This window comes from Astatotilapia calliptera, chromosome 23 (genome assembly GCF_964374335.1).
Source record: "Astatotilapia calliptera chromosome 23, fAstCal68.1, whole genome shotgun sequence".
In the NCBI taxonomy this organism is placed as follows: domain Eukaryota; kingdom Metazoa; phylum Chordata; class Actinopteri; order Cichliformes; family Cichlidae; genus Astatotilapia; species Astatotilapia calliptera.
Window position 1 is genome coordinate 12,532,570 of NC_137443.1, and position 25,240 is coordinate 12,557,809.

At 42.5% G+C, this 25,240-nt stretch overlaps 1 protein-coding gene across 1 annotated transcript in view; it reads right to left on the minus strand.

The window, feature by feature from the left end:
* unc13a (unc-13 homolog A (C. elegans)) overlaps positions 1-25,240 on the minus strand; it is a 59,226-nt gene that overhangs the window by 27,205 nt on the left and 6,781 nt on the right. Inside the window, exons 4-21 of the mRNA XM_026160077.2 lie at positions 23,735-23,852; positions 23,379-23,502; positions 22,958-23,028; positions 22,798-22,852; positions 22,031-22,060; positions 20,276-20,471; positions 18,977-19,096; positions 16,749-17,564; positions 16,142-16,235; positions 15,195-15,241; positions 14,948-15,026; positions 11,536-11,541; positions 11,283-11,357; positions 10,964-11,183; positions 9,705-9,932; positions 9,049-9,190; positions 8,403-8,572; positions 8,156-8,271 (exon numbers count right to left, since the gene is read on the minus strand). Of these exons, the coding sequence (XP_026015862.1) occupies positions 8,156-8,271; positions 8,403-8,572; positions 9,049-9,190; positions 9,705-9,932; positions 10,964-11,183; positions 11,283-11,357; positions 11,536-11,541; positions 14,948-15,026; positions 15,195-15,241; positions 16,142-16,235; positions 16,749-17,564; positions 18,977-19,096; positions 20,276-20,471; positions 22,031-22,060; positions 22,798-22,852; positions 22,958-23,028; positions 23,379-23,502; positions 23,735-23,852 (2,707 nt within the window). The remainder of the gene's footprint in view (positions 1-8,155; positions 8,272-8,402; positions 8,573-9,048; positions 9,191-9,704; positions 9,933-10,963; positions 11,184-11,282; positions 11,358-11,535; positions 11,542-14,947; positions 15,027-15,194; positions 15,242-16,141; positions 16,236-16,748; positions 17,565-18,976; positions 19,097-20,275; positions 20,472-22,030; positions 22,061-22,797; positions 22,853-22,957; positions 23,029-23,378; positions 23,503-23,734; positions 23,853-25,240) is intronic.

Here is a 25,240-nt window from a genome sequence, read left to right on the forward strand (position 1 = left end):
GGTGATCATCAAGCTCCACAACTCCGGAGATAAACAGCGGATTATGGCTGCAGTGAAAGCGGCCCCCGAACTCCACCACGACGGGCAGCGGATCTTCATACATCAGGATTTCTCCTACGCGATCCGTGAGAAACGACGGGGATTTAATGCTTCTTGCCGTGCCTTAATCGACAAGGGCATCCGCTTTAGGATGCGCTATCCAGCGACGCTTGTGCTGACTTACAATGGCAATGAGCACAAGTTTGAATCGCCTAAAGATGCACAAAGTTTCATCAATGCGCTGGATTAATAGATGCTTGCCCCGTACAAACTGTGGCACTGCCGGACTTAACTGGGACCGTGTCATTAGACGCCTGAGTCCGCAGCGTTTAACGCAGTTTGAGGAGGCAGAGACGGTTTAACGGGGAAAATAGCCTAATTGTTTACTCAGTCTCTAATTTTGATTCACAACTGACAGTAACCCGATTCCATTCAGGTTTGGGGAGCGGGGGCGGGGTTTTGCTTTGTTTTTTTTTTTCTCTTTTTCTTGTCTTCTCTCTCCTTCTCTCCCGTGGAGTGAAACTTCTTTTGGCTGCACTGGGCTTGTGACACCACCCGGTGGGTGGCATTTTCATTTTTGTTTGTTTCTTGTTTGTCTGTTTTTAGTCCGTGATACCTTGACGTTTATCTTAATTCTGTTATTGTATGCAATTTGTTGTGTGGGTGAAGGTTCCTTTGCCATCTTTTTGTGATGGTTTTCTTCATGTCAGCACGGCCGGTTCAGGCCATGGGTTAAGTCTTTCACATGTCTTTTATTATGATGGCTCTTTCTGTTTGCCTTGGGTTGACGATTCTTGTCCAATGACAGATTACTTTTGCAATGAGTAACACTAAAATTATTACTCTTAATGTCAAGGGAATTAACCACGTCATTAAGAGGCGCAAGATAATTTCCTTACTCAAAAAAGATAGAGTGCAGATTGCATTACTGCAAGAGACTCACCTCACAGATTCCGAACACCTAAAACTCAAACGTGATTGGGTGGGACAAATTTATTATTCTTCCTTTAACTCTAAAAGTAGAGGCGTCGCAATATTGGTCCATAAAAATCTACCATTCACGCTACATACTATTGTAAGGGATACGGACGGACGATTTATTTTGATTACTGGGCTTCTATATGGGGAATTAATTCTATTGGGAAGTGTTTATGCACCAAATACTTTTGATAGGTCGTTCTATTCAAATTTTCTGGCAAAAACCTCCCCTGTGTGTCCGAACCACGTAATAATTGGTGGGGATTTTAACTGTGGCTTGAATCCTGAAACTGATTATAATCCACCAAAATCTCAACCATCTTCAAAAATGGCAAAGGCTACAACGGACCTCTGTTCAGATCTTGGTCTCTTTGATGCTTGGAGAGTTTGTAATCCACATGTGAAGGACTTCACATTTTTCTCACGCCCCCATTTTTCCTTTTCCAGAATTGACTACATGTTTGTTTCTGGATCTGTCCTTGACAGAACTCGGGGCTGTTTGATCCGCACATGTGCGCTTTCGGACCACTCATCAGTTTCAATGGAGCTATCACAACCTTACTATGACCCTTCGTCTAGACATTGGCGGCTAAACCCAGCTCTCCTTAGTGACCCTAAATTTGTAAAGTATTTAGAAGATCAGTGGGAACTCTATCTTTCTACAAATGACTTACCGGGGGTTAGTGCTTCTACTCTATGGGAGGCGGGTAAGGCATTTCTCAGGGGCTCCGTTATCTCTTTTACCTCGGCAAAAAAGAAGAGCAACTTAGCCAAACAATTAGTGCTTGAACGCGATATCACTGACTTGGAGAGGGAGTTTAAGAAATCCTCGTCTATTTCTGTGCTTCGGAAGTTGGATGCAGCTAGATCGGCCCTGGACCAACTGTTAACTCAGAAAGCGGAAACTGCAATATTCTATGCGAAGCATAGATTATTTGAATCAGGCAACAAACCTGGACGCTTGCTCGCCCGACTTGCCCAAGGGAAACGGGGCTCTTATGCAATACCCTCTCTAAAAGATAAGGCAGGTGTCTTACAGTTTGAGGCTAAACTTATCAGCAAAATAATGAAAGAGTTCTATCAAGACTTATATTCCCCTGAGTGTCAAAATACTGTAGACGCCAGGAAACTGTTTCTTGACACTGTTAACCTCCCTATACTGTCAGAGGAAAGTCGATTGGATCTTTGCAGCCCTATCAGGGTGCAGGAGGTCTTGGATGCAATTAAATCCTTACAGAGCGGGAAGGCTCCGGGCCCTGATGGGTTTGGGCCAGAGTTTTATAAAAAAATGGCCAAACATGTGGCGGGTCCTTTGTTGGGAATGTATACAGAATCTCTTGAGAGGGGCGTGCTTCCACCCACCCTAAACCTTGCCCATATATCCCTGATCTTAAAGAAGGATAAACCCGCGGATCTGTGTACATCCTACAGACCTATAAGTCTACTTAGTGTGGATTGTAAGATTCTGTCCAAAATTTTATCCAGACGTTTGGAGGAGGTTCTGCCGGTTCTGATAAAGCCTGACCAGACGGGATTCGTCAAGAATAGATACTCCCGCTCCAATGTCCACCGACTCATAAATGTTGCGCAGTTCTCTCAGAACACCAATTATAGGGCTCTTGCGATCTCTCTGGATGCTGAGAAAGCATTTGATCGGGTGGAGTGGGAATATCTATTTGATGTTTTGGACAGGTTTGGTTTGGGATCTGAATTTGTCAAGTGGGTCAAACTGCTGTATGGGGCCCCAGCTGCAAGGGTCTTGGTTAATGGCTCGGTCTCGGATGTCTTCCCACTGGGTAGGGGAACGCGGCAAGGATGCCCCCTCTCTCCCCTGTTGTTTGCACTTGCTTTGGAGCCACTGGCAGAGGCTATAAGAACTGATCCTGAGATCTGTGGGGTGACCTTGTCGAATACTGAATACAGGATTTCCCTTTATGCAGATGACGTGTTGCTCTTTCTCACTAAGCCAGAAACTTCTATTCCTGCACTGACACATATCATCAACCAATTTGGCCTCTTCTCAGGGTATAAGATAAATTATGATAAATCTGAAGCTTTGCCACTGGGTGACGGGGGGAGGTGGGACGCTCCTCCTAATTTCCCTTTCAGGTGGTCGACCACGGGTTTCACATATTTAGGTATCAGGGTGTCCGCAGACACAGCGGAGTTGTACAAGTTGAACTTCAAGCCGATTGTGGCCTCAATCAAGAATGACCTCAATAGGTGGTTTGACCTCCCCCTGTCTTGGACGGGTAGAATAAGTTTAATCAAGATGAATGTGCTACCCAGAATATTATACCCCATTCAAATGTTGCCTCTCAGGATCAACAGAAAAACATTCATAGAGATTGAGGGATGTCTTTCTAAATTCATATGGCGTGGGAAGAAATCTAGACTAAAGATACAGATTTTACAACTGCCCACGGATGAGGGGGGTCAGGCACTGCCTAACTTTTTATATTACTACTGGGCTTGCCATGCACAAATAATCTCAGGGTGGTTACATTCCTTCCTTCACCGGGGCGAACCATCGGTAGATGCCTGGTGCTGTGACCCTCTCTCACCTCTTAGTCTCTTATCCACTGACCTGGCGGACCTCCCTCTTGGTGTCAGAACTAATTCCGTCTTGATGCCCACTTTAAAGGTTTGGCGTGATATTACTGCCCACGTCGGAAGAAGAGGTTTCTCTAGTGCACTGCAGCCTCTAACTAGGAATAAAGCTTTCCCCCCGGGTATTGGCGTTAATATATTTGATGATTGGTATTCCAAAGGTATAAGATTTATTTGTGATCTGTTCGAAAGGGGTAGTTTTATGGCCTTTAATCAAGTTCAAGTTAAGTATAATTTACCACAGAAACACTTCTTTGGATTCCTGCAAGTAAGGCATTATGTGAACTCCCTTAAATTTCCAGCCAATCAACCAGTTTTGAACCCTGTTGAAAGCTTTCTTCTCAAAGTTAACGAGGAAATGACTACAAAAAAGAAATTTATTTCTCTTTGTTATGGGAAATTGTTGTCTTTGAACTTTATAACCACTGATAAGGCCAGGGTTCGGTGGGAAACCGACCTCGAAGCTCAGGTTGGTGCGGAAGCATGGTCCAAAACTTTCAGATCTGCCATGAAATTGTTTCCCTGTAACAGACTAAAGGAAAGCCAGTACAGAATCTTACATAGACTACAGCGTACGCCGGAGTTCCTAAATAAAATTCACCCTCAGATTTCTGCTCTTTGTGTGAAGTGCAATACGGCTGTAGGGACCTATTACCACTGCATATGGCAATGTCCTTTAATTACTGGATTTTGGAAGAATATTGCTATAGAGCTTTGCTCTATTTTCCACCGAACGATCCCACTGAACCCTATGCTGTTCGTTCTGGGTCTATCTATAGAAGGGCTCTCTCTGTCTTCTGTACAGATGCTTTTGTTAAGTAAACTTTTACATTTGGCGAGGCGATGTGTACTGTTTCAATGGATTCAGAGACGGCCTCCTACTGTTACACAGTGGTACAGAGAACTGCTCAGGGTGCTGCCGATGGAGCGCCTCAGTGCCATCATAAAGGGCAATTGTAATGCATTCTGTAGCATATGGCAGCCTCTGCTTGATCACCTACCTCATGACCTTACTGTGCTATTACATAAAGGGGACTCGCAGTTTGTTTTTAAACACACTGATTAATGTCTGTGTTTTCCCCCCCTTTTTTTTTTTTTAAATTTATTGTTTCCCTTGACTTCGAATGTGAAACGCTTTACATATTTTGTCCCAGGCGTGTGTACTGGTAACTCATATACCTGCATTTGCTTTGTTTTTTTTTGTTTTTTTTTTTTTTTGTTTTTTTTTTGTGCTTGGCTGTGCTGACTTGTTGCTGTTCGTGTTGTTCTGACAAAATCAATAAATCATCGTTTCAAAAAAAAAAAGAAAAAAAAAGTAGGTCGTATATATGCTCAATTTGAAAGGGCATTTATTTTGGAAGGCATAATCAGAATGACTTGATATTGATATGGTATCACTGTGGGGCTGTATACTGTTGATCTAAGGTGGAATTACCCTGTGGAAACAGGAATTTTCCATTTTAGAGCATTTTGAAATTGTTCCAGGATCAAGTCAGATATGGGCAGTTTGAAAATGCTTTTATTTTTGAAAGCAAAATCAGAATGACTTGAAATTGATATGGTATCACTGTGAGGTTGTATACTGTTGATCTAAAGTGGAATTACCCTGTGGAAACAGGAATTTTCCATTTTATAGCATTTTGAAATCACAGAAAGGTAGGTCAATTATGGACAATTTGAAAGGGCTTTTATTTTTGAAAACAAAATCAGAATGACTTGATATTGATATGGTATCACTGTGGGGTTGTATACTGTTGATCTAAAGTGGAATTACCCTGTGGAAACAGGAATTTTCCATTTTAGAGCATTTTGAAATCACTGAAAGGTAGGTCAATTATGGACAATTTGAAAAGGCTTTTATTTTTGAAAGCAAAATCAGAATGACTTGATATTGATATGGTATCACTGTGAGGTTGTATACTATTGATCTAAAGTGGAATTACCCTGTGGAAACAAGAATTTTTCATTTTAGAGCATTTTGAAATCACAGAAAGTTAGGTCAATTGTGGACAATTTGAAAGGGCTTTTATTTTTGAAAGCAAAATCAGAATGACTTGATATTGATATGGTATCACTGTGGGGTTGTATACTGTTGATCTAAGGTGGAATTACCCTGTGGAAACAAGAATTTTTCATTTTAGAGCATTTTGAATCGTTAGAAGATTAAGTCAAATATCGGCAATTTCAAAGGGCCATTACTATGAAAAGCAAAATCAGAATGACTTGATATTGATATGGTATCACCGTGGGGTTGTATACTGTTGATCTAAAGTCGAATTACCCTGTGGAAACAGCAAAATTCTATTTAAGAGCATTTTGAAATCACTGAAAGTTAGGTCAATTGTGGACAATTTGAAAGGGCTTTTATTTTTGAAAGCAAAATCAGAATGACTTGATATTGATATGGTATCACCGTGGGGTTGTATACTGTTGATCTGGAGTGGAATTACCCTGTGGAAACAGGAATTTTCCATTTTACAGCATTTTGAAATCACTGAAAGTTAGGTCAATTATGGACAATTTGAAAAGGCTTTTATTTTGGAAGGCATAATCAGAATGACTTGATATTGATATGGTGTCACTGTGGGGTTGTATACTGTTGATCTAAGGTGGAATTACCCTGTGGAAACAAGAATTTTTCATTTTAGAGCATTTTGAATCGTTAGAAGATTAAGTCAAATATCGGCAATTTCAAAGGGCCATTACTATGAAAAGCAAAATCAGAATGACTTGATATTGATATGGTATCACTGTGGGGCTGTATACTGTTGATCTAAAGTGGAATTACCCTGTGGAAACAGCAAAATTCTATTTAAGAGCATTTTGAAATCACTGAAAGTTAGGTCAATTATGGACAATTTGAAAGGGCTTTTACTTTTGAAAGCAAAATCAGAATGACTTGATATTGATATGGTATCACTGTGGGGTTGTATACTGTTGATCTAAGGTGGAATTACCCTGTGGAAACAGGAATTTTCCATTTTAGAGCATTTTGAATCGTTAGAAGATTAAGTCAAATATCGGCAATTTCAAAGGGCCATTACTATGAAAAGCAAAATCAGAAAGAATTTATTTGATATGGTATTACTGTGAAAAAGACTGCGGTTGGAAAGTGTTGATACAAAGTTCAAATAGTATTTGGAAATACGACTTTTGCTTTTAAGAGCATTATGAATTCATTGAAAGAGTAGTTCAAAAATGAAGATTCACAGGGCTTTTACTTTGAAATCCAAAATAAGATGGCCTTGACAGGGCACAATTAGGGTACAAGGCTGTGTCATGTAGATGTAACATTAGAGTTTCTAAAAAAAAAAAAAAAGCCTAAATTATATGTTATTATGTTCTTAACATATCTGTTAATTCACTCGAAGTTGGCTTTTATTTTGAAATCTGGTTTCCACATCCATTCCCGTAATACTTTGAAAACACAGGGAACGTAAAATCAACTGGAGGCTGGCTTGACTGCAAGTCTCGAATTGGAGGCTGGCTTGACACCAGTCTTTAATCTCAGCCAAACCGATTTACTCAGCAACAAATAAAATACTAAAAAAAAAAAAAAAGCCAAACAACAACATTTTTAATTTATCTAAGTGACTCATATATATTTAACCTGAGTCGCGAAAGACGGCGGTGGGTTTGAAAACAATTTGCCGGGAGTCCGGTGTTCTCACGGCGCTAGTGACCTAGCCCCTGGCTAGCTATCGAGCTAGTGGGTAACAGACGTCTCCGAAAACGTCGGAGCGCTTTTGAAAATATGTGGTGTCCTGATAAACTGAGCCGATATTTGAGGTTTACACAGCTACATTCTCGCCTGAAAATATGTTAAACGTTTATTTTGTGACCCAGAAAGAATAATAAGAGTAATATTAAAACTAACTAGCTGCCGCCATTGTTGGAAACTAAGCTGGGCCGCGCTATGAATTCTGGGACACAGCTGCTTCTTCTTCTTCGGGGTTTAACGGCAGCTGGCATCCTTGTACATGCAGTGCTGCCATCTTCTGTTTCAGTCCGTTATTACACTCTTAAATCCTGCTATTATTCCTGCGTCTTTTGCGATCTTACAAAGCTTCAAACGACACGTCGACTATTAAATCAGTCGTCGACGATTTTGATAGTCGACGTAATCGTGACTAGTCGACTAATCGTGGCAGCCCTACTTATAACAAAAGCTAATTTTGTTTGTCAAAGATTCCTGTAAACCTAGCGTAACGGTTTCAGTCAGCACATAGCAAATAAAGAGAAGCGGTTCATTTTGACTCGCATTTAAACGACTGCTGTCTCTTTACACCGCAGACACGACTATGTGCAGAAAACAGTCTTTTTCAGTGTGAACGTCATGCCTTACCTGCTAAAATTAGTTGACATTTTTAGGCAGCCCGTTATTTGAAAAAAAACGATATTTGTCTATGATGCACAAACGGCGGACGAAGGATAATCTGACAAAATGCGCCCTTCTAAAAACAAAGCGGTTGAGAAGCATTCACCCTCTTTAAATGCATGTTCACTCACAGATAAAAAGCGAGTTTACCTCGTGCAGACAGGTGTACTGAACATGATACGGAGCAACCGTTTCCTCGCCTTTGATCTCTACACTTATGTGCATGCGGATGGCCCCAGACACAGCGGATTTGTCAGTACGTTTGTCTGTGAAGAGCGCAAAACACACAGAAACACAGTCACCAGGTCTGCGTTGGAAAGAAATGATGGGTGATGAGATCCAGTATATTAAACGGGGCAGTGTACAGAGAAAAAGGAGTCGTGCCAATTCAACTGACCCAGATTATACCAGACGTCCATCTCTCCGCTCAGCGTGCGGACCTCGATGATGGTTTGACCGAGGAAGTCGTCGGACTCTCGTTTGAACTTCTGCTTCACACGAGACTTAATGTCATCATCTTCATCCCACACTCGCACCTTGATGCGGTCTGAAGAGTTGTGACATTCACTGCAAAGACCAAACCGGAGAGTGAGCCAAATATACTAAGTAAACTGGCAGTTAGACAAGAAGGGCAGATTACTAGGGTGACTCGTACGTATCATATTCTTCAAGCGTAAACAGAAATCACCAGCCTTAAAAATAGACCTTGTTTATTTAACCTCCTAGGATCTGGCATCCACATATGTGGACATCACATTTTGGGTTGTCCAGACCAAAATACTAAATTTTGCTCTACAAGAGCCTGATATTCACTTACGAGGACATTATACTGCCACTGCTCTATCGAAATTTAAAACTAATGTCTTCATATGTGGATCTCATTTTTCTCAGAACCAAAAATCAAGTAAAAAAAAAAAATCACAGAATTCTTTGTTTTTGCAGTTATCAGGTCCCAATCAGCCCAAACAGCAAAGAGAAATTAAAAGAGTTTGGGTCTTAGGAGGTTAATTAACAGTAACCATACAAAAAAGCCAATGACTCACAAATTAAATGTCTCCTCCCAGACGGGGTTGAGGTTGCCATAGATGGTCTTGGTCCTCTTTTTCGTCTTTCCAACCTGGACGGTTACATACGGATCACTGGAACCAGTTTTATCCTTGGCTTGTAGACCCTGGGCACACAACACTAGGAAGAAGGAAAAAAAAGCCAAGCTGGTAAGGCCAGTGGGTTTATGCAGCGGTCCCCAACCCCCGGGCCTCGGACCGGTACCGGTCCGTGAGTCGTTTGGTACCGGGCCGCGAGAGTTGAGGCTCAGGTGTGAAATGTATTGTTTTTTAATCGGTTTTCAGCGTTATTTTGTTATCATTTTTATCGTTAACTCTGTTTTCCTGGGTCTTTTCACGTGTGTTATGAATAAATCTTCTTTTTTCCGGTACCGGTACTAGTTTTATTTTGTTGTATTTATCCGTGACACCTTAAAGGTCCGTGAAAATATTGTCGGGCATAAACCGGTCCGTGGTGCAAAAAAGGTTGGGGACCGCTGGGTTTATGTATACGTGTGCGTGTGTGCGTGCGTGTGTGTGTTTGGATGGAAACAGATGCCTCTTAATTCAACTGACCTTCTGAGCTACTGCCCCACAGACGCCACCTGTGTTCACTGCATATAAACAGCAGCTTGTCTCTTTTTATAGACACAAACCTGTGATGCTGATCTTGGCCGACCATTTAGAGGTGCCATCGAGCACGCTCTGTTTGATCTGCTTCATCTGGGTGACATGTGTGGACTTGAGGACGGTGAACACTTCCTGAATGAGTTCAAAGATCTCTGGTTTGTTCCTCTCACGGATCTTCATGCGATCCTTAAGAACCATGATGATATTTTGAGTTCGGTCCTCGGCGCCGTGCTTGGAGCTCTTCTCTGCCGCTCCTGGTTGGCAAGAAAATTGAGAAGTAAAAGAATCAGATTTGTAAACAAAAACGGAAAAAGGTGCCATGTGAGATGAGAAGTGAGCTCACGCTTACTGATCCTGAAATCATGGTGGATAAATTTCTACAATTTTTCAGATGATTTCAAACGAATATCATAACACTATAATAACAACTTTGGTGTATTTCATGAAATATAAGAGGATGCTTTTGCAGGGCTATAAAATGCTGAGTGAAAAAGATGGAAAGAGAGCGAGGCGGATCACAAGAAAAGACAAATGGTTTGTAATATCCTCTCATGAAAACAACGAAAATAGGAATGTAGGAGTAAGAAGAGAAGGAGGAGGGAGGAAGGCTCTGTGCTTGGAACTGACAAACAGACAGGAGAGGAAATAAATGGACTACATTGTTTTCTATTATTAATAAATATAAATAAAAAGAACTGACACCGCAAAAAGTCTAAAACGGAAACTCAGCAAAAGGGTATTTTCTGCGATCCTTTCTCACTCTCATGTCTGTAATCATTAAAACCACATTCACACACTTCATATATCACTGACAGATGCATTTATGACAATATGGGCAATTAGTTAAGATGCTTCAGAGCCAAGGAATCAAACAGTGGCCCTCCCAGACAGTGGATTACCCACTCTACCTCTTCTAAATTTAGCTGAATATCTAACTGATCTGAGCCTTTCTGTTCACTGATAGCTGAAGTTGGCATCGGGTCTCTGATGGAAGGCCAGTGAAAAAAAAGATAACCTGCCAGTATTAAAAAACTTAAAAATATAATGTTTTTAAAAAAAGTGAAACGATTAAAAATGATAATTTATAAAAGCCAGCCGGAGATACTGGTTGTATTTATCTGAATTTACACCGTCTTTTTGCGCCAGCAGTGACTGGGAGTGTTTACCCGCTGCACATATGAGCTGCTAAATTTAGATTTCATTGTCACGTTTGTAAACTAGTCACTTCACTTCATTAATGCTTTGGGGGCTGAAATGGAGTGATGCCTCCCGGCGTTCATCTTACTTTGCAGACAGTCGGCGTTGAGTAGATCCTGGCACTTCTCGTGGCATTTCACCCCACACTCAGTACAGCGCATGCCCTGGCGAGCAATACCCCAGAGGAGTCCCTCACATTCATAGCAGTACGTGGGTGTGGTGGCTGTCCACACCTCAAAGTTGTGTGGGGTGGTGCAGGAAATAGGATATATGAGGGCCTGGAGGGTCTTCTTATAGACATGACTCTTCTACAAGGTTGTAAGAAAGATAAGCCCAAGGTCAGCAGAGTTAAAGCTTATGAGCAGTATTTGAAATAATTTAATTAAAGAATATAAATGTGGACTGACCAGTTCTTCATTATGTAGGGTACTTGATGTCAGGGCTGAGGTGATGCCCGCCTTCCTGGAGTTCTGGACCAAGGACTGTGTGATGGAAGAAGGGTGGTCAGTATAATATCTTCTTTAATCGTGATAAATCTCAGAGTAGGAGATTACAGCTGCATATTTTTGTTTGGAGTGACCACTTTGGTCGGTACCAGAAAACGAGTATATCTTCATAACCAACTGCAGATATTTCATAAACAAAAGGTGCGTTACTCACCATAGCCTGTAGCAGTGAAGTGAAGTTGGGAGAAAAAAGGTAGAAATGTATTAGAAAAAGGCAACAGAGGAGAAAGAGGTTTACACAGAGAATTAAAATTGCAAGAATGGCTGAGAAATGGATGCACTTTTTATGCATATGTGGTAGTTTTGTGAAAAAGCAACAATGAAGCGATTAGGGAATCAAGGGAGACTGGGATTTTTCAGAAAATCTCTGCTGCATTTCCACCTGAATATTAGATTTCTGAATGAAATACTAGTTGCTGCTCATTCAGGCAGTGTTCCACTCTGATAAATCAATAGCAGACAGTCTGACAAGTTGTTTGTGTGTGTGCATGTGTGTGTGCGTGTGTGTGTGTAAATGAGAGTGATGAAAGAGGTGCACCTGCCTGTCAGTGCATGGTGGGTGTTTATGAGCGTGGCACTCAGCTTTGACTGGCAGCTGATTTAAGAGTCGGCATTATTTCAGCTCCCAGTGCACAATGTGATTTGGCATCAAAGCAACAATTTGACATATCATATGCTAAATATGCTTATTGGCTTTCCTGCTGTGAGTTAGATGAGAAGACGTAACCACTCTTGTGCTGTGAAAACAAAAGCTATAGACAGCAGCTAGCATGGATCTGTCAAGAGGTGACAAACCAGCATATCTACAGCTATCAATAGCATGCTATGCTTAGGATGTCAAACCAAAGTGTGAAACCACCAGTTGAAACTCCTAACAGGGTTAGTCAGGCCTTAACTTTTAGTCTTTATGACAAGCAAAGTTAAGCTGGTTTATTTAAGAACAGCAGGATCAGTTTTTCAGACACATTTCAACGTTGCTTTATGATGCTTTTATTTGGTAATATGGTATTAAGTTGTAACTATAGCGGTGCATGTATCATGTGCATTATGTAACTTATTTTGTTTATCGATGCTGAATCGCTTAAACTGATCCCAATGTCTCTGTCAGGGTCCCTGTGCCTACCCGGTCGGCTCAGTACGGCTACATATGTTTTGTATTCCTTTTTTTATTTTTTTCCTGCTCTCTCCTTTCCCCTCTTTCCCTCCTCCCTCTGCCTGGGCGGAGCTCACCTGCGGGCTCCTGCCCATGGCCCACGCACCTGTGGCTCATCACGAGTGATCCAGCCCCTTTATAAGACGGCAGCCCTGTGTTTCTCGTCGCTGGACCGTTGCCGACCCTGATCAGTGTAACCCCAGCTCAATGACTTCAGAAGTGTTTCATAGCGATTTACCTAACTACCCCTTCGTGTCTCTGTGTACAGATTCCCTGGACCTACCCCTGTGTTACCCGAGTGAGTGGAGTGTGAGGAGGAGTGGACGGAGAGTGTGCGAGTGTGAAGAGGAGTGGACGGAGAGTATGCGTGTCTTCCCCGTTCGTGTGTGGACCCCCGGAGCCCGGCTTTCCCCTCACTTTTGTAAATAATCACCTGGTGCATCATAATAAAGACTCTTGTGCTTTCAAGACCTAGAGCCTGCGCGTGAGTCCGTTCAGTCCCGTTGTGACAGTCTCTGACCATGCTTATGATTGCTAACAGATTACTGCGGTCACCCGCTTACTTTTAACGTGAAAGTTGTGCCTTTTGAAATGTGACTGCAGCACTGAGGCAGAAATTTTAACCATTTTCCTCCAGTGCCAGGAAGCAACCTCCAGCAAACACTTGGTTACACGTGGTTACCAGATAGCAGTGTTGGGGAGTGTACCGGCGTTACGTATTTAAAATACAAAATACGAGTAACTGTATTCTGTTACTGTTACCGTTTAAAAAGATGGTATTCAGAATACAGTTACTTTGTTGAAATAAAGGGATTACATGGCGGTCTTTTCCTGTTTCATATGTTAGGCCGGTGTCCTGCAGGTTTTAGATCTCACCCTGGATCACCACACCTGAATCAAATGATTAGTTCGTTACCAGGCCTCTGGAGAAAATCAAGACATGTTGAGGAGCTAATTTAGCCATTTAAATCAGCTGTGTTGGATCAAGGACACATCTAAAACCTGCAGGACACTGGCTCTCGAGGACTAACGTTCCCTACCCCTGTGTTAGGCTGTCCCCTCTCTATTTTTGGTAATTCCACGCCGGCGAAAACTCCAACAAAACACGCATTAAGAGGCTCTAATTCCTGGGTCTCAATCTCGCGGCCCATTTCACCTCTACTTGCGGCCCACATAATGACGTGACGAAATATTTTTAAAAATTATTGTTCAAAAAATGATTTAATATGAAGGCAACAGGTAGAGTGTTACAGGCATAGCCCTAACGAATGTAGCCTCATGGGCAGCGTAGCCCAGTTGTAAGTAAGCTATTAAGACTCGACTCTACACTGTGTTCGTGTTTTTAGCAAAGTTGACCCAGACAACAAAGTAAAGCTTGTTTTCGGCTATGAGCCCGACACGAACCCGGCGTATTAGCCAGAGGAACCTTTACTACGGTTCGGAGCTGCGGACCTGTTTTATATACGCGCGGAATAGTTTTCTATATGAGATCGCTGCAAAAAGTGCAGCTTTACCTAATATCCACCTTACTGTTACTCATTTTATATTAAGATTTAAAAATCTAGTTGGCATTGCTATGGCGAGTAACCTTCAGTAAAAGTAATAAATCACAGAGCAATAGTCATTCATGTAGTTGTAAAAAGCATGATAATATATCAAGTAATCCAAAGTATTCCATTACATTATTCTCATTGAGTAACGTAATGGAATATGTTACAAAATACATTTTGGGGAATGTATTCTGTAACCTGTAGTGGATTTAAAAGTAACCTTCCCAACACTGCCAGATAGTCACCGATTGGTCTTTACCTCTGTGTGAATTAGGATTAAGCGAGTGATAATAATTAAATGATAAAAAACCCCAAACTGTGACAACCAATGTGCTCCCAAAACCTGAATACGCTTGTGGTTTTCTTTTATTCGCACATTCCTTAGAATGACACGGAGATACAGAGTGCGTCTGTCTACATTCTAAGAAAAGTGACAATAGAAGTCTGCAAAAGATGTGTTGGTAATGAGATAGTGTCAAAAAGGCATAGGGATCATGGCATGGTGGGGTAATAAAGGTCTGTTATATGACAGCATGTAGCAGACATCAGCGTCAGTCAGAGAAAACCTCTGGCCTCTGCCGCTGGCCTCTCTGCCTTGCTTCATGCCCTGTCAGACTTTAACAGCAGGGCAATGCATTTTCTTTAACAGCATGGATGCAGTGGAGTAAAGGACAGAGAACAACAGGAGTAAAAATAGTAGAATATTAGAAAAGATCGTGAAAATAAACATAGTAGAGAATCAGACAGAAAACAGGAGTAACATTTAAGGATGAGAGCACGGACTGCTGAGCCAAGTGAGATGGATCTGGGAAATGTGAGACACTTAGTCACGGGAACATAAAGAGATTAGTGCAGAAACTCACCAGATCGCTGACCAGAGGCATTGCTTTTCTCTTCCTGAGGTCTGGCATGCTGTCAATACTATACAGAGCACCACCCATCCTGGAGAGAAAACATACTTTAAACATCGGCTATATTTTCAGCTAACAGCTAGAACCTTCACTGTGAATAAGTTACAAAATAAATGCACTGAGACACTGGTCTTTCTTTTTGGTCGATAAGTTATAGATTTTCAATAGCTGCAGCGGTGTCAGCCTCATGGTTACTTACCCTGCTGACAAAAGCAGAGAGGCAATGCCAACACTTTCTCCTCGGGCCTGTGGAGAAAGAGAAGGAAAAGATGAGATGGAAAAACCGGGAAAAGGCAGCCTTCCAGAAAACTACAACGCTGTAGTTCCAATTGTAGTTTGTAGTTCGCTCAATGACTGCAGGTGTTCTCAAAGTCATGATTTACAACAGAGTGAAAAAAACTACACTGTGTGTATTTCTTAGTGAGTGTGGGGATTATTGACATCAGCAGTGAGTTCTGTGTTTGTGGAAGAAGATTACAGCGGGATGGCTATCCGTGTAATCATTTCTCTAATTCTATCTGCTCCATTATTGAAAGACATGTTCTTTGTCCGCTTGGCTCTTCAAACAATGACATGCGGCACTGATACTAACGTCACACTATACACAGAAATAGCCCTGATTGATACAAACACCAGGCTTTGGAAAGGACGCTTAACAGACTTGCAACAGCTTCCTATGTGCGTCTTGCGCTCATCATAAATATCTGTGAGCCATACAGATACATACGATACAAATTAGATTTATTAACACACTACAGGGCACACCCACCTGAGAGCCAGCTCCTGCCATGGGTAATCAGAATGGACTACATGCATTCGCTACGAGGATGGCAAACAACTGAAAAGAAAATAATGAAATGGCAAAAACAATACAGGGGGTAAACAGAAACTATCAAACACAAGACAATATAATCCACAGCTGCGACCAAAAACTGGGAAAAATGACAGACTAGTCAACGAAAGCTGGAAAAATACAGAGTAAGAACAGGACATGCAGGGATTGATGCAACAAGGCAATCAGCAGAGCAGCAACAGAACCGCACTCTAAGATCCGTTCCTGCCAATGAAGGGATTCACCTGACAGTGACTGCAAGCAAGAGGACCATACAAATAAACTGAACACACACAGACACATCCTGGCAGTACCTCTTGTAGTTGTAGTCGTACTCTGCTGAAAAGTCGAAGCCAGTTGGCTTTAGCTCTGGCAGGACCGGGCTCCATGATTTCCCTTTTTGGGAAGCTGAAATATGGTTTGAGAAAGAAGTCAGCTCACAATTGCCGCACGCTAAGTCAGTGAAATGAAGAGGTGAGCAACATCTGTTAACCACAAGCATGTTGATTGGTATATAGGCTTTAATACAAAATTATTATTATTATTATTTTGTCTGAAATAATAAAAAAGTGTGTCTGTCTAAAAATACGCTTTTCCTGGTATGTGAATACATTATTTTAAGTGATTTTATCTCCATACAGTAAGTGGTTGGTTAGTGTTAACTTTAAAATTAATTATTTTGTGCAGGTGTTGTTTAGGCTAATACTTGCTGGTAGGTAATTTTAGTGAAATTGGATGTAAAGGGAAGTGTCTTTGGAGCTGAGACCACACATACTGAGTTGGTGTCAGTAAAGAGTAGTGACCCGTCCTTGTCCCTTTACTGGTGTTTTCATGTGTAGGTCATAGGAACTTGAAGTACATCTATACATAACTACATAAGTAATTTTGAAATTTTCCCTTTATAACAATATGCAACTTCACCTTGCAACAGGAGGCTCCTCTTTCTTCTGTTCAAGAGCCAGAGGGACACTCTCTGTTGCTGGAGGAAGCTCGGGGGGCTGAGGTTCCTCCTTTGGCACTTCAGATTTGGGCTCAGGCTCCAGAGGCTTGCTGTCTGGAGCTGGAACCTGTGATGTAGTTGTGGGGGTGGGTGTAGTTGTAGTTGTGCCAAAGAGATCCTGCTGTGTGGGTGCAAAGGGAGGCTTGGTGGAATCTGCAAGAGAAGGGGCCATTGTGCTGTCCTGTGAGACCGGAGGTAGGCCAGCAGCCGTGCTGGGAGACTGAGGCCGATCCTGGGCAAGTCGCTGCTGATGCAGCGACGTCTGCTTCTCCAACGGCGGCCTGGTGGAGGAGAGACCATCAGAAGGGGGCATCAAGGTGGGGGCAGTGCTTGTGGGTGTGGGGGTATAGGGAGGCTCCTGGTCTTCACTCAGTGTGCCATCCAGTGGATACATTTCTTCATCTTCCTTATATGACATCTCCTCCTCCTCATAGTTGTAATCTCCCTCCTCCCCATACATGTCTCCCTCTTCTTCGTCATACAGAGCCCCCTCCTCCCCTCCATCTTTGAGGTAGCCTCCCTCATCGCTGTAGATGCCTTGGTGATCCTCACCATCCCAACCTGGGGAATCTTCCTTGCCGTAGCTGACCGAAGAGTGGCAGGAATGATAGGAGTCGTTCTCATCGTAGAATTCCGAACCTCTCAAGCTTTCACCGTCCTCGGGAACGAACTCCTCGCTGAGCTGCGAGCTGCCTCGACTCAGCTCTCCCGACGAAGCGTAACGACTGTCTGTGGGACTGAAGGCAGGGGAAACGAAAACACGTGTTAGATAAGCCTTTGGTTATTAAGTAAACTATATCTATTTCCACGTTTGGGTGTCACAGAGATACTAAAGGAGCTTGTGTTGGGACCGGAAAGGGAGAGCGCTAACCACCAGGAGAAGAGGAGTGACTTTAAATCACACCCAGAATGGGCTTTGGACTAGTGATGCAACTGCAAGGGGACTCATCTGTTTAGTAACAGGAATGCTTACTATGATTGTTAGTTCAAACACAAATTTGTACAGAATCACACGCATACAAAAGCACACTAGATTGCAGAAACACAACGATGCATTTTTCATAAAGTAAACGTTTAAATTGTTTAATTTAAAACAAAAGAAGTTAACCTGACGAGGTTCAGGATAATTTAGCAGACTGGTGGAAAAAAGCAGATAAATTCACAATGATAAATGAAGCCATTAGACTGAATCAGCGAGAGATATGAGACACATAGAAAGATTATTTCCTTAAACACACTCTGACAGACGCACACAAACACCGGCTTTGTTGTTTTCGGCTCTATTGATTACAGTCCTGCTGGTTTAATAATGCATAGTGCACGAACAGTAAAGGACACAAAAGTATGGCTGAATGGACAAATAAATACTCAATCACACCAACCCCCAGTTTTCCTATTCATAACCTATCCTGCAATCTCTCTCTCTCTTCCGTCTCAAAGACTAACACAGACAGTGACAAATGCTTGCATAATTTGTGAGTCTAAACACATGTCTGCCCTCTTTCTTCACAAAGAATGTAAAACAAAACATGATGAAATGAAGATGAAAAAGAACGCAATCTGTCTCGGCCTCTCTGCTCGGCCACATTATTGGGCTGACGGGCTCCTGCTGTCTCACAAGTGGAAATTAAATGTGTATAATTACCAAGTATGGGACACCCACAATAAGACAGGGCCCTTCTTAAAGTCTCACATACAGAGTGAAGCTGTAATAACAAGCTGTCATGAAAACAGATGGGCACGCTCACACAGACTCACACGGGCAGTTCTACAAACTCCAACCGACAATTAACCTCTCTGTCTCCGACTGTTACGAAACACCACACACACGCATCCCACCGATCGCTCACCCACACATGTAAAGACGACACAGCACAGAACTTCTAAAGATTGAGGGGACAAGCGTGATCGTTTGTGATTCTTCACAGGAACACAGTAAGGATAGATGCAGGTTCGGTAGTTTCCTCTAAAATATACAGAATATACATATACAAAGATAGGGTAAGAGCGCATGCATGCAAGCACAGCGAGCGAGGAGGACGGGACAAGTCCACCACTGACGTCACAGCGAGACGGAGTCACAGGCTGGAGCAGAAGGAAGAAGAAGAGGAAGAGGAGGAGAAGTTAGAGACGAGGTACAGAGACCCACCTATCGGACAGCGAGTGCCTACTGTCTAGAGAATACTGACGACTGGTGCGCCGGCTCGACCCTGAGCCTGAGTCGATATCACTGCGCCCGTTGGTGGCCGAGTCTAAACTATCATAGCGTCTGGTAAGAGGAGCAGGGGAGGAGGTGGGGAGGAGGGGAGAGGTGGGAGAGGAGCATCAGTAGAGCTCAGTGCAAATATTGGAAAGACAGCTATAACTCAAACTGAGCCTCTGTGCCGCCTGCTTAACGACAACTTCACAAAGTTGTCTTAAAACATCAGTCAGGCGTCCACATGAACATGAAAATATCACTTGCTGTTATTCTTCCCGCCAGCGTTTAATGATCCACAGCAGTCCTGGCTCAATCTTAATTTGGAGTTAATATGAGGCTGAGGTTATTTCAACCAAATGCAGATATTCCCGTCATTTCAGTGGGAAATTTCATCTTCTAGGGAATTTTGCACTAATAAGCGAATATCTTTTGAACACGGCCTCTTTGCTCGTCTAAATCAGATTACTGAAAACTCATATTAACTTCAGATGAATACATTTGCACGGGACAAGGAATATGGATTTCACTCATCATTTACACTGGAAGTGGATGGGGAAGGGCTCTCTTTACAGAGAGTATAAAAAGGAGAAACAATAACAGCAAGTACAACCTGCTGAAAATATGAACCTGTCCATTAAGCTTCTGCACAAAGATGTCTCACTGACGCTGAGATTTATTATATCCATCTCAGCCTTGACAAAGCAAATGGTCAAACTTTCAATTTAAGCTTTTCTGAGAAATGCATGAGTTTAGAGCCTCTCCTCCTTTCATATATACATGTCTAAAGTGACGACCATTATGTTCAGAAATCACAAGGGGTTTCTGATGCTCACACACTCGACGTGCACACACAGATGCAAGCACGCGCACACGCATTCGCACGTGAAAGATAACCACAAAGGCCCGCTTCATACAAAACCTGTATACAAGAACTCTGCACCCCAGCATGCTTGTATACACTGAGGCCAGGGTTATTCTCTAGAGAAGGAGAGCACAGTGGGACATGTTACTATGTACAACACAGTGCAACAAAACAAGGCCGCAGGGGCTCACTTGTCTCATGGCTATGAGCTAGACGGGGAGGAGTGCTCCGTTTACGAGCAGCGTGATGTTAAATTCACAACGTTAAAACATTTAGATCTTCTGTGTGACCAAAAACTCCTCTCTCTATGTTGCATTTAAACTTTATGGTGCACATAGGCAAAATAAAACCCTGTTTTTCAGTCTCAGTAGTAGTACGCCTGTTACCTCATAGCTCTGTGATCATAGTCCAGCTCATTGATGTCGTCAGTGTAGGAGTGTCTGTGGTGCTGGTGCCTCATGGGATACTGGTGCATGGAAGCATTGGGCTGGGAGGTGGTGTAGTAAGGAGGTGGGATGCTGTTACTGGTCTCACTGCGGTAGTCGCTGTCCCTGTCATCCACTGCGCTGTCTGGGTCCTCGTCTGTTCACCAAAACAGCGGGAGACAGAACGAAGTGAGGTTGGCGAGACAAAAAGATGACGACCATTGAGTACATTGAGTGTGTAATGAAAGAGCTGGGGCGTAGAGAAGGGGGGTGGTCTTGTTTCTTTTCAGATAGTTGAAGTCTCTGCTCAGAATCCAGTTTTTTTCCTTCTCATTCAATCCTAAATGAGAGCCTAAAAATCAGGGGGGAAACATCTGTAGGCCTGTGACTATGTAATTCCCCTATAATTAAATGGAATTTTAATCTATTTTTAATTTAAATTACAATGTAACTGTATTGACCTACAAATACTTAAAGATTGTTAGGCTAGAATAAAAGAATAACAAGACACGTTTTTACAGGAAACAGAGAAAACTGTTTTTTACGGTGGCCCTGAGAGGTCAAACGGACTGCAACTTAAGAAAACACCAGCAATAAGAAAAACGCTGCAAAAGCACACAAAACACAATGGAAATAGGAAAATCGACAACAGAAATAGGAAAAAACAAAACAGAAATAGGAAAAAACAGATTTTTAAAAGCACAAGAGAAGTGTGTCTGGGGAGACAATAAACGGACGGACCAGTTGCAGGAACCCAAAACATGGTAGTTTTATCATGATTCATATAATACTGATGACGGATTTTTAGGCTAATAGTTAGGCTAGCACACTTACCTCTCATCTTTTCGTTCCTCACAAAACCAATAGATCCTCCACTTCTTTTAATTGTCTCCCAGCGCAATTCTTAGCATGTTTTGGTTCCTACAACTGGTCCGTCGGGTTATTGTCTCCCCAGAAACACTTCCCTTGTGCTTTTGGAAATCTGTTTTTTCCTATTTTTGTTTTTGTTTTTCCTATTTATGTTTTCTTTTTTCCTATTTACATTGTCGTTTTTCTATTTCCATTGTGTTTGGGCGCTTTTGCTGCGTCTTTCTTATTGCTGGTGTTTTCTTAAGTTGCCGTCCGTTTGGCCTCTCAGGGCCACCGTAGTTTTGGATCTTGATTTGTAGATTCTGTATAATTATTTTTAAATTGTGAAACTTTCCCCCCACGCAGTCTTTTATTAAATGATTCATCCTATCCACAGTATGTCTTCATGAAAGACTGACCTGCTGCTAATAAACCCATACACTGTGAGATGTTTGATCAGGTCGACCAGCGGGTTGAAACGATTTGCAAAAGATTCCGATTTTGTGGAAACAGATTTTTAGACAGTTCAGTGCCTGAGATGCAAGTGGGAGTTATTCGGTTATGTGCTTCCTGTCTCATAATGAATCACTCGAAAATAACTCATCTTTATCTCATCAAATATGTATGCATCCTGAGTTTGGCTAGAGCTGCATTCAATTTCATTTTAACAGTTTGAGGTATTATTGCAAAAGCAAGGGTATGAGGTGAGAGGAAGTTCAGGGAGGATGTGTGGAGAAGAAATACTTTTTTGGCAGTTAATGGTCTCTGAGGAATACTATGCAAGGAGATCATTACATTAAGTGAGACATGGACAATAAATACAGAATTACTCCAAGTTGTTAGCAGAACTGCATGAAAGAAACTTACTTTGTTGATCTCCCCACAGACTCCAATTACCTGCGAAGAGATAAAGGAGTCGGAAAAACCAAATTAGGTTTGGGCCACAAATTAAACACACAAGCAGTCAACAAAACCAGGGTAAACAAACGAGGAGGATCGTTAGCCCTCAGAAATAATTGTTTTATGATGTAAATATGTGTGGAGAGAGTTTATAAGTGGCTGTCTATGTGTGTGTGTGTGTGTGTGTGTGTGTGTGTGTGTGTGTGTGTGTGTGTGTGTGTGTGTGTGTGTGTGTGTGTGTGTTTGAGCAGAGAAAAACACAAGGTCTTTAGAAAAAGCTGTTTTTAAGGCAGGTAACACACACATCTTCTTTGCACAAACACAAGCACCGTGATGCAAACCAAACCCCTCTCTCCACAGGTCCATAGTATCCACACAGTTATGCACCTGCTCCCAGTGTCACCACTGCCAGACAGGCGGACAGGCGTGGGAGTGTGTCTGACACCCCCCGTATGTCATCTCACATTCATCACGGATCTATCACCTGTAAGTCATTCTAGTGTTCAGGCAGGCATGCATTTGTGATTAATCTCATCGGCTCTCCTTCCTCTCGCCAGCTAACCTTTCCTTCATCTATTAGCTTCATTTCAACCTCCTGTCTACGCCTCTTCTCAGTAAGCTGAGGAGCCAGAGGAGAGGGAGTGGGGAGAGGAAACACAGGAGGCATAAAAAGGGCACAGCAGGATCGGGCGCAGGAGGAGGTAAATGCAGAAGAGGAGGCTGGCGGCACTCACAGCACTGTGTGGATGGTGCATGTAGTGGTCGCTCCTGCTCTTCCTGATAGGCGTACTGAGGCAAAGAAAAGCGGCAACAACAGACGAATAAGGAAACAATACAATGCAGAAAAAGTTGTGGTAATACAGTAAAGAGTATTCAGCAGAATAAAATTCTTACATCTTGATCTCTCATGGCATTAAGTTGTTCAAGTTTCTTCGCCCAGTATCTGGCCTCTTCCTCTGGGATGTCTGCAGAAACAGAAACACTTGAGATTCTCCACTTGGCACGTGAAATATTGGGCGCTACGCTGTAAGATTTTGTGCTGATACTGTTTTGCCAAAGTTTAAAGTGAATTTTCTCAAGTTATATCAAAGAGTAGGGCTGGCATTAGAGCGCTAGTTGTATTAGTAGTAGAAGTAGTAATAAAACTGTATCAGGCAACTACTAGAAAAAGTACTAATAGGAATCATGAGACAGTCTTTAGAGTTCTAAAGTAGCAGCAGTACTAATACTAGTAACATTTTTTAAAAAAAGGAATTCAAATTAATACAAAATAAATTAAGCGTTATTATTGACACAACACTGATAAATGTCAAACCTAGTGGCAGCTCAAAGCGTGTGTCGAGCAGCAGCCTATGAAAGGTCGGGTCTTTGGTTCCACAGATCTCGTTCTCAGCCATGATCGCATTGGAGTCGAGGGTCAGCCACTGACCTGGTCCCTCCTGGAAAAGACAGAAGAACAAACATGACTGCAGCAACACTTACTGTGTGATCAATACGTATTTTGGCATCTCTGCCCTGGATCTAATTTGCTGTCTTCGTACAAATGACCAGTGCCATCAATCTTCTCATCTACGGCTTAATATGTGAGTTTGAGTATGCTAAATTCAGAAATGCTAGTAAGCATTGCCAATAAAACCAAAGGTCTGAGTCAGAAAGATGAATGTGGTGAACCTCATTGGACTGCCGTATGCTGCGCAGGGGGATCCATAAGGTGCCCACCATGGTGTCCCAGATCAGCCCCTTGTTCCACACCTCCACTGTGAGGCCCAGATCAAGGCGGTTTATTTCACTGCTCAGTAGAGATGGCGGAATAAGAAAAGGACAAGCAAACAGAAAAATGAGGAGGAATAAAAAAAAGAAGTTAAATACAGAATACTGTCATGAGCTGAGTGGAGGCTTGAGCTGTTTACACAAGACTTTTAGCAAAAATACAGTTTATTCCTCGAGGAGCTGAATTTAATCTGGTGATGGATATGCACCATGATTCAATCTGCTCAGGGAAATGAGTCATTCAGCATGAAGATGGAAAAGCACAGGTGACAGTCAGCCAGGCTCCCGACAACATATAAGTGACTGCACAGACAGAAACTATCTATATTTATGTGTGATAAACAACAGTGAACTCAAAAGCTCATATACAGCTAACATTTGTAATGCAGCACGGTGGCACGGTGGTTAGCACTGTTGCCGCACAGCAAGAAGGTCCTGAGTTCAATTCCACCATCAGGCCGGGGTCTTTCTGTGTGGAGTTTGCATGTTCTCCCCGTGTTTGCGTGGGTTCTCTCCGGGTACTCCGGCTTCCTCCCACCGTCCAAAGACATGCAGCTTGTGGGGATAGGTTAATTGATTAATCCAAATTGTCACTAGGTGTGAATGTGCGAGTGAATATGAGTGTGAATGGTTGTCTGTCCCTGTGTGTTGGCCCTGCGACAGACTGGCGACCTGTCCAGGGTGTACCCCGCCTTTCGCCCTATGACAGCTGGGATAGGCTCCAGCGCCCCCCGCGACCCTGAAAAGGATAAGCGGAAGCGAATGGATGGATGGATTTGTAATGCAACTACGTATCTGGCTTGCAGGTTATCAGCTCACTATGCATCTCCCGTTACTGAACAGTGATGCTCCTCAGGTTTAAATGAAGAAAAAACCCTAATAATGAGCGTAAAGTGCTTCCTTAGGAGATGAACACATCTTCAGGTGACTTTGCTGGATGGTGTGCTGACCCCGAAAGCTGAAAAGTAGAGGAAAGCCCTTCTTTAAAGATATTCCTTACATTTAATTTAGCACCATGACTGTAGCAGAGTTTTTCTGTTGGATTGATATTCTGGAGTTTTAAGGTGTTAATAAAGCTTGAATGGGGAGAAACTTTCACGACTAGATGTGTGAAATCTGCCGGAGCAGAGCAAACAGCAGCAGAGGTGTTATTTCATCCCATCACTCATGAGTGGAAGGGAAGCAGAATTGCAGCAAAAAACAGAAACAAAAAAAACTGCGACACAAATGTTACAGCTGACTCCCACAGCACCCTGATAACATCAATTTCACTCCTCACGTGGGTGAAACTGGACATCACACAGGTTAAAGACAGCTTCATATTAGATGTCTGAATTCTCACATGCACGTGCACCAGGTAATGTCTAGGACAGTTCAGGGCTGCAGAGAAAACAGGTTTAGTTTCAC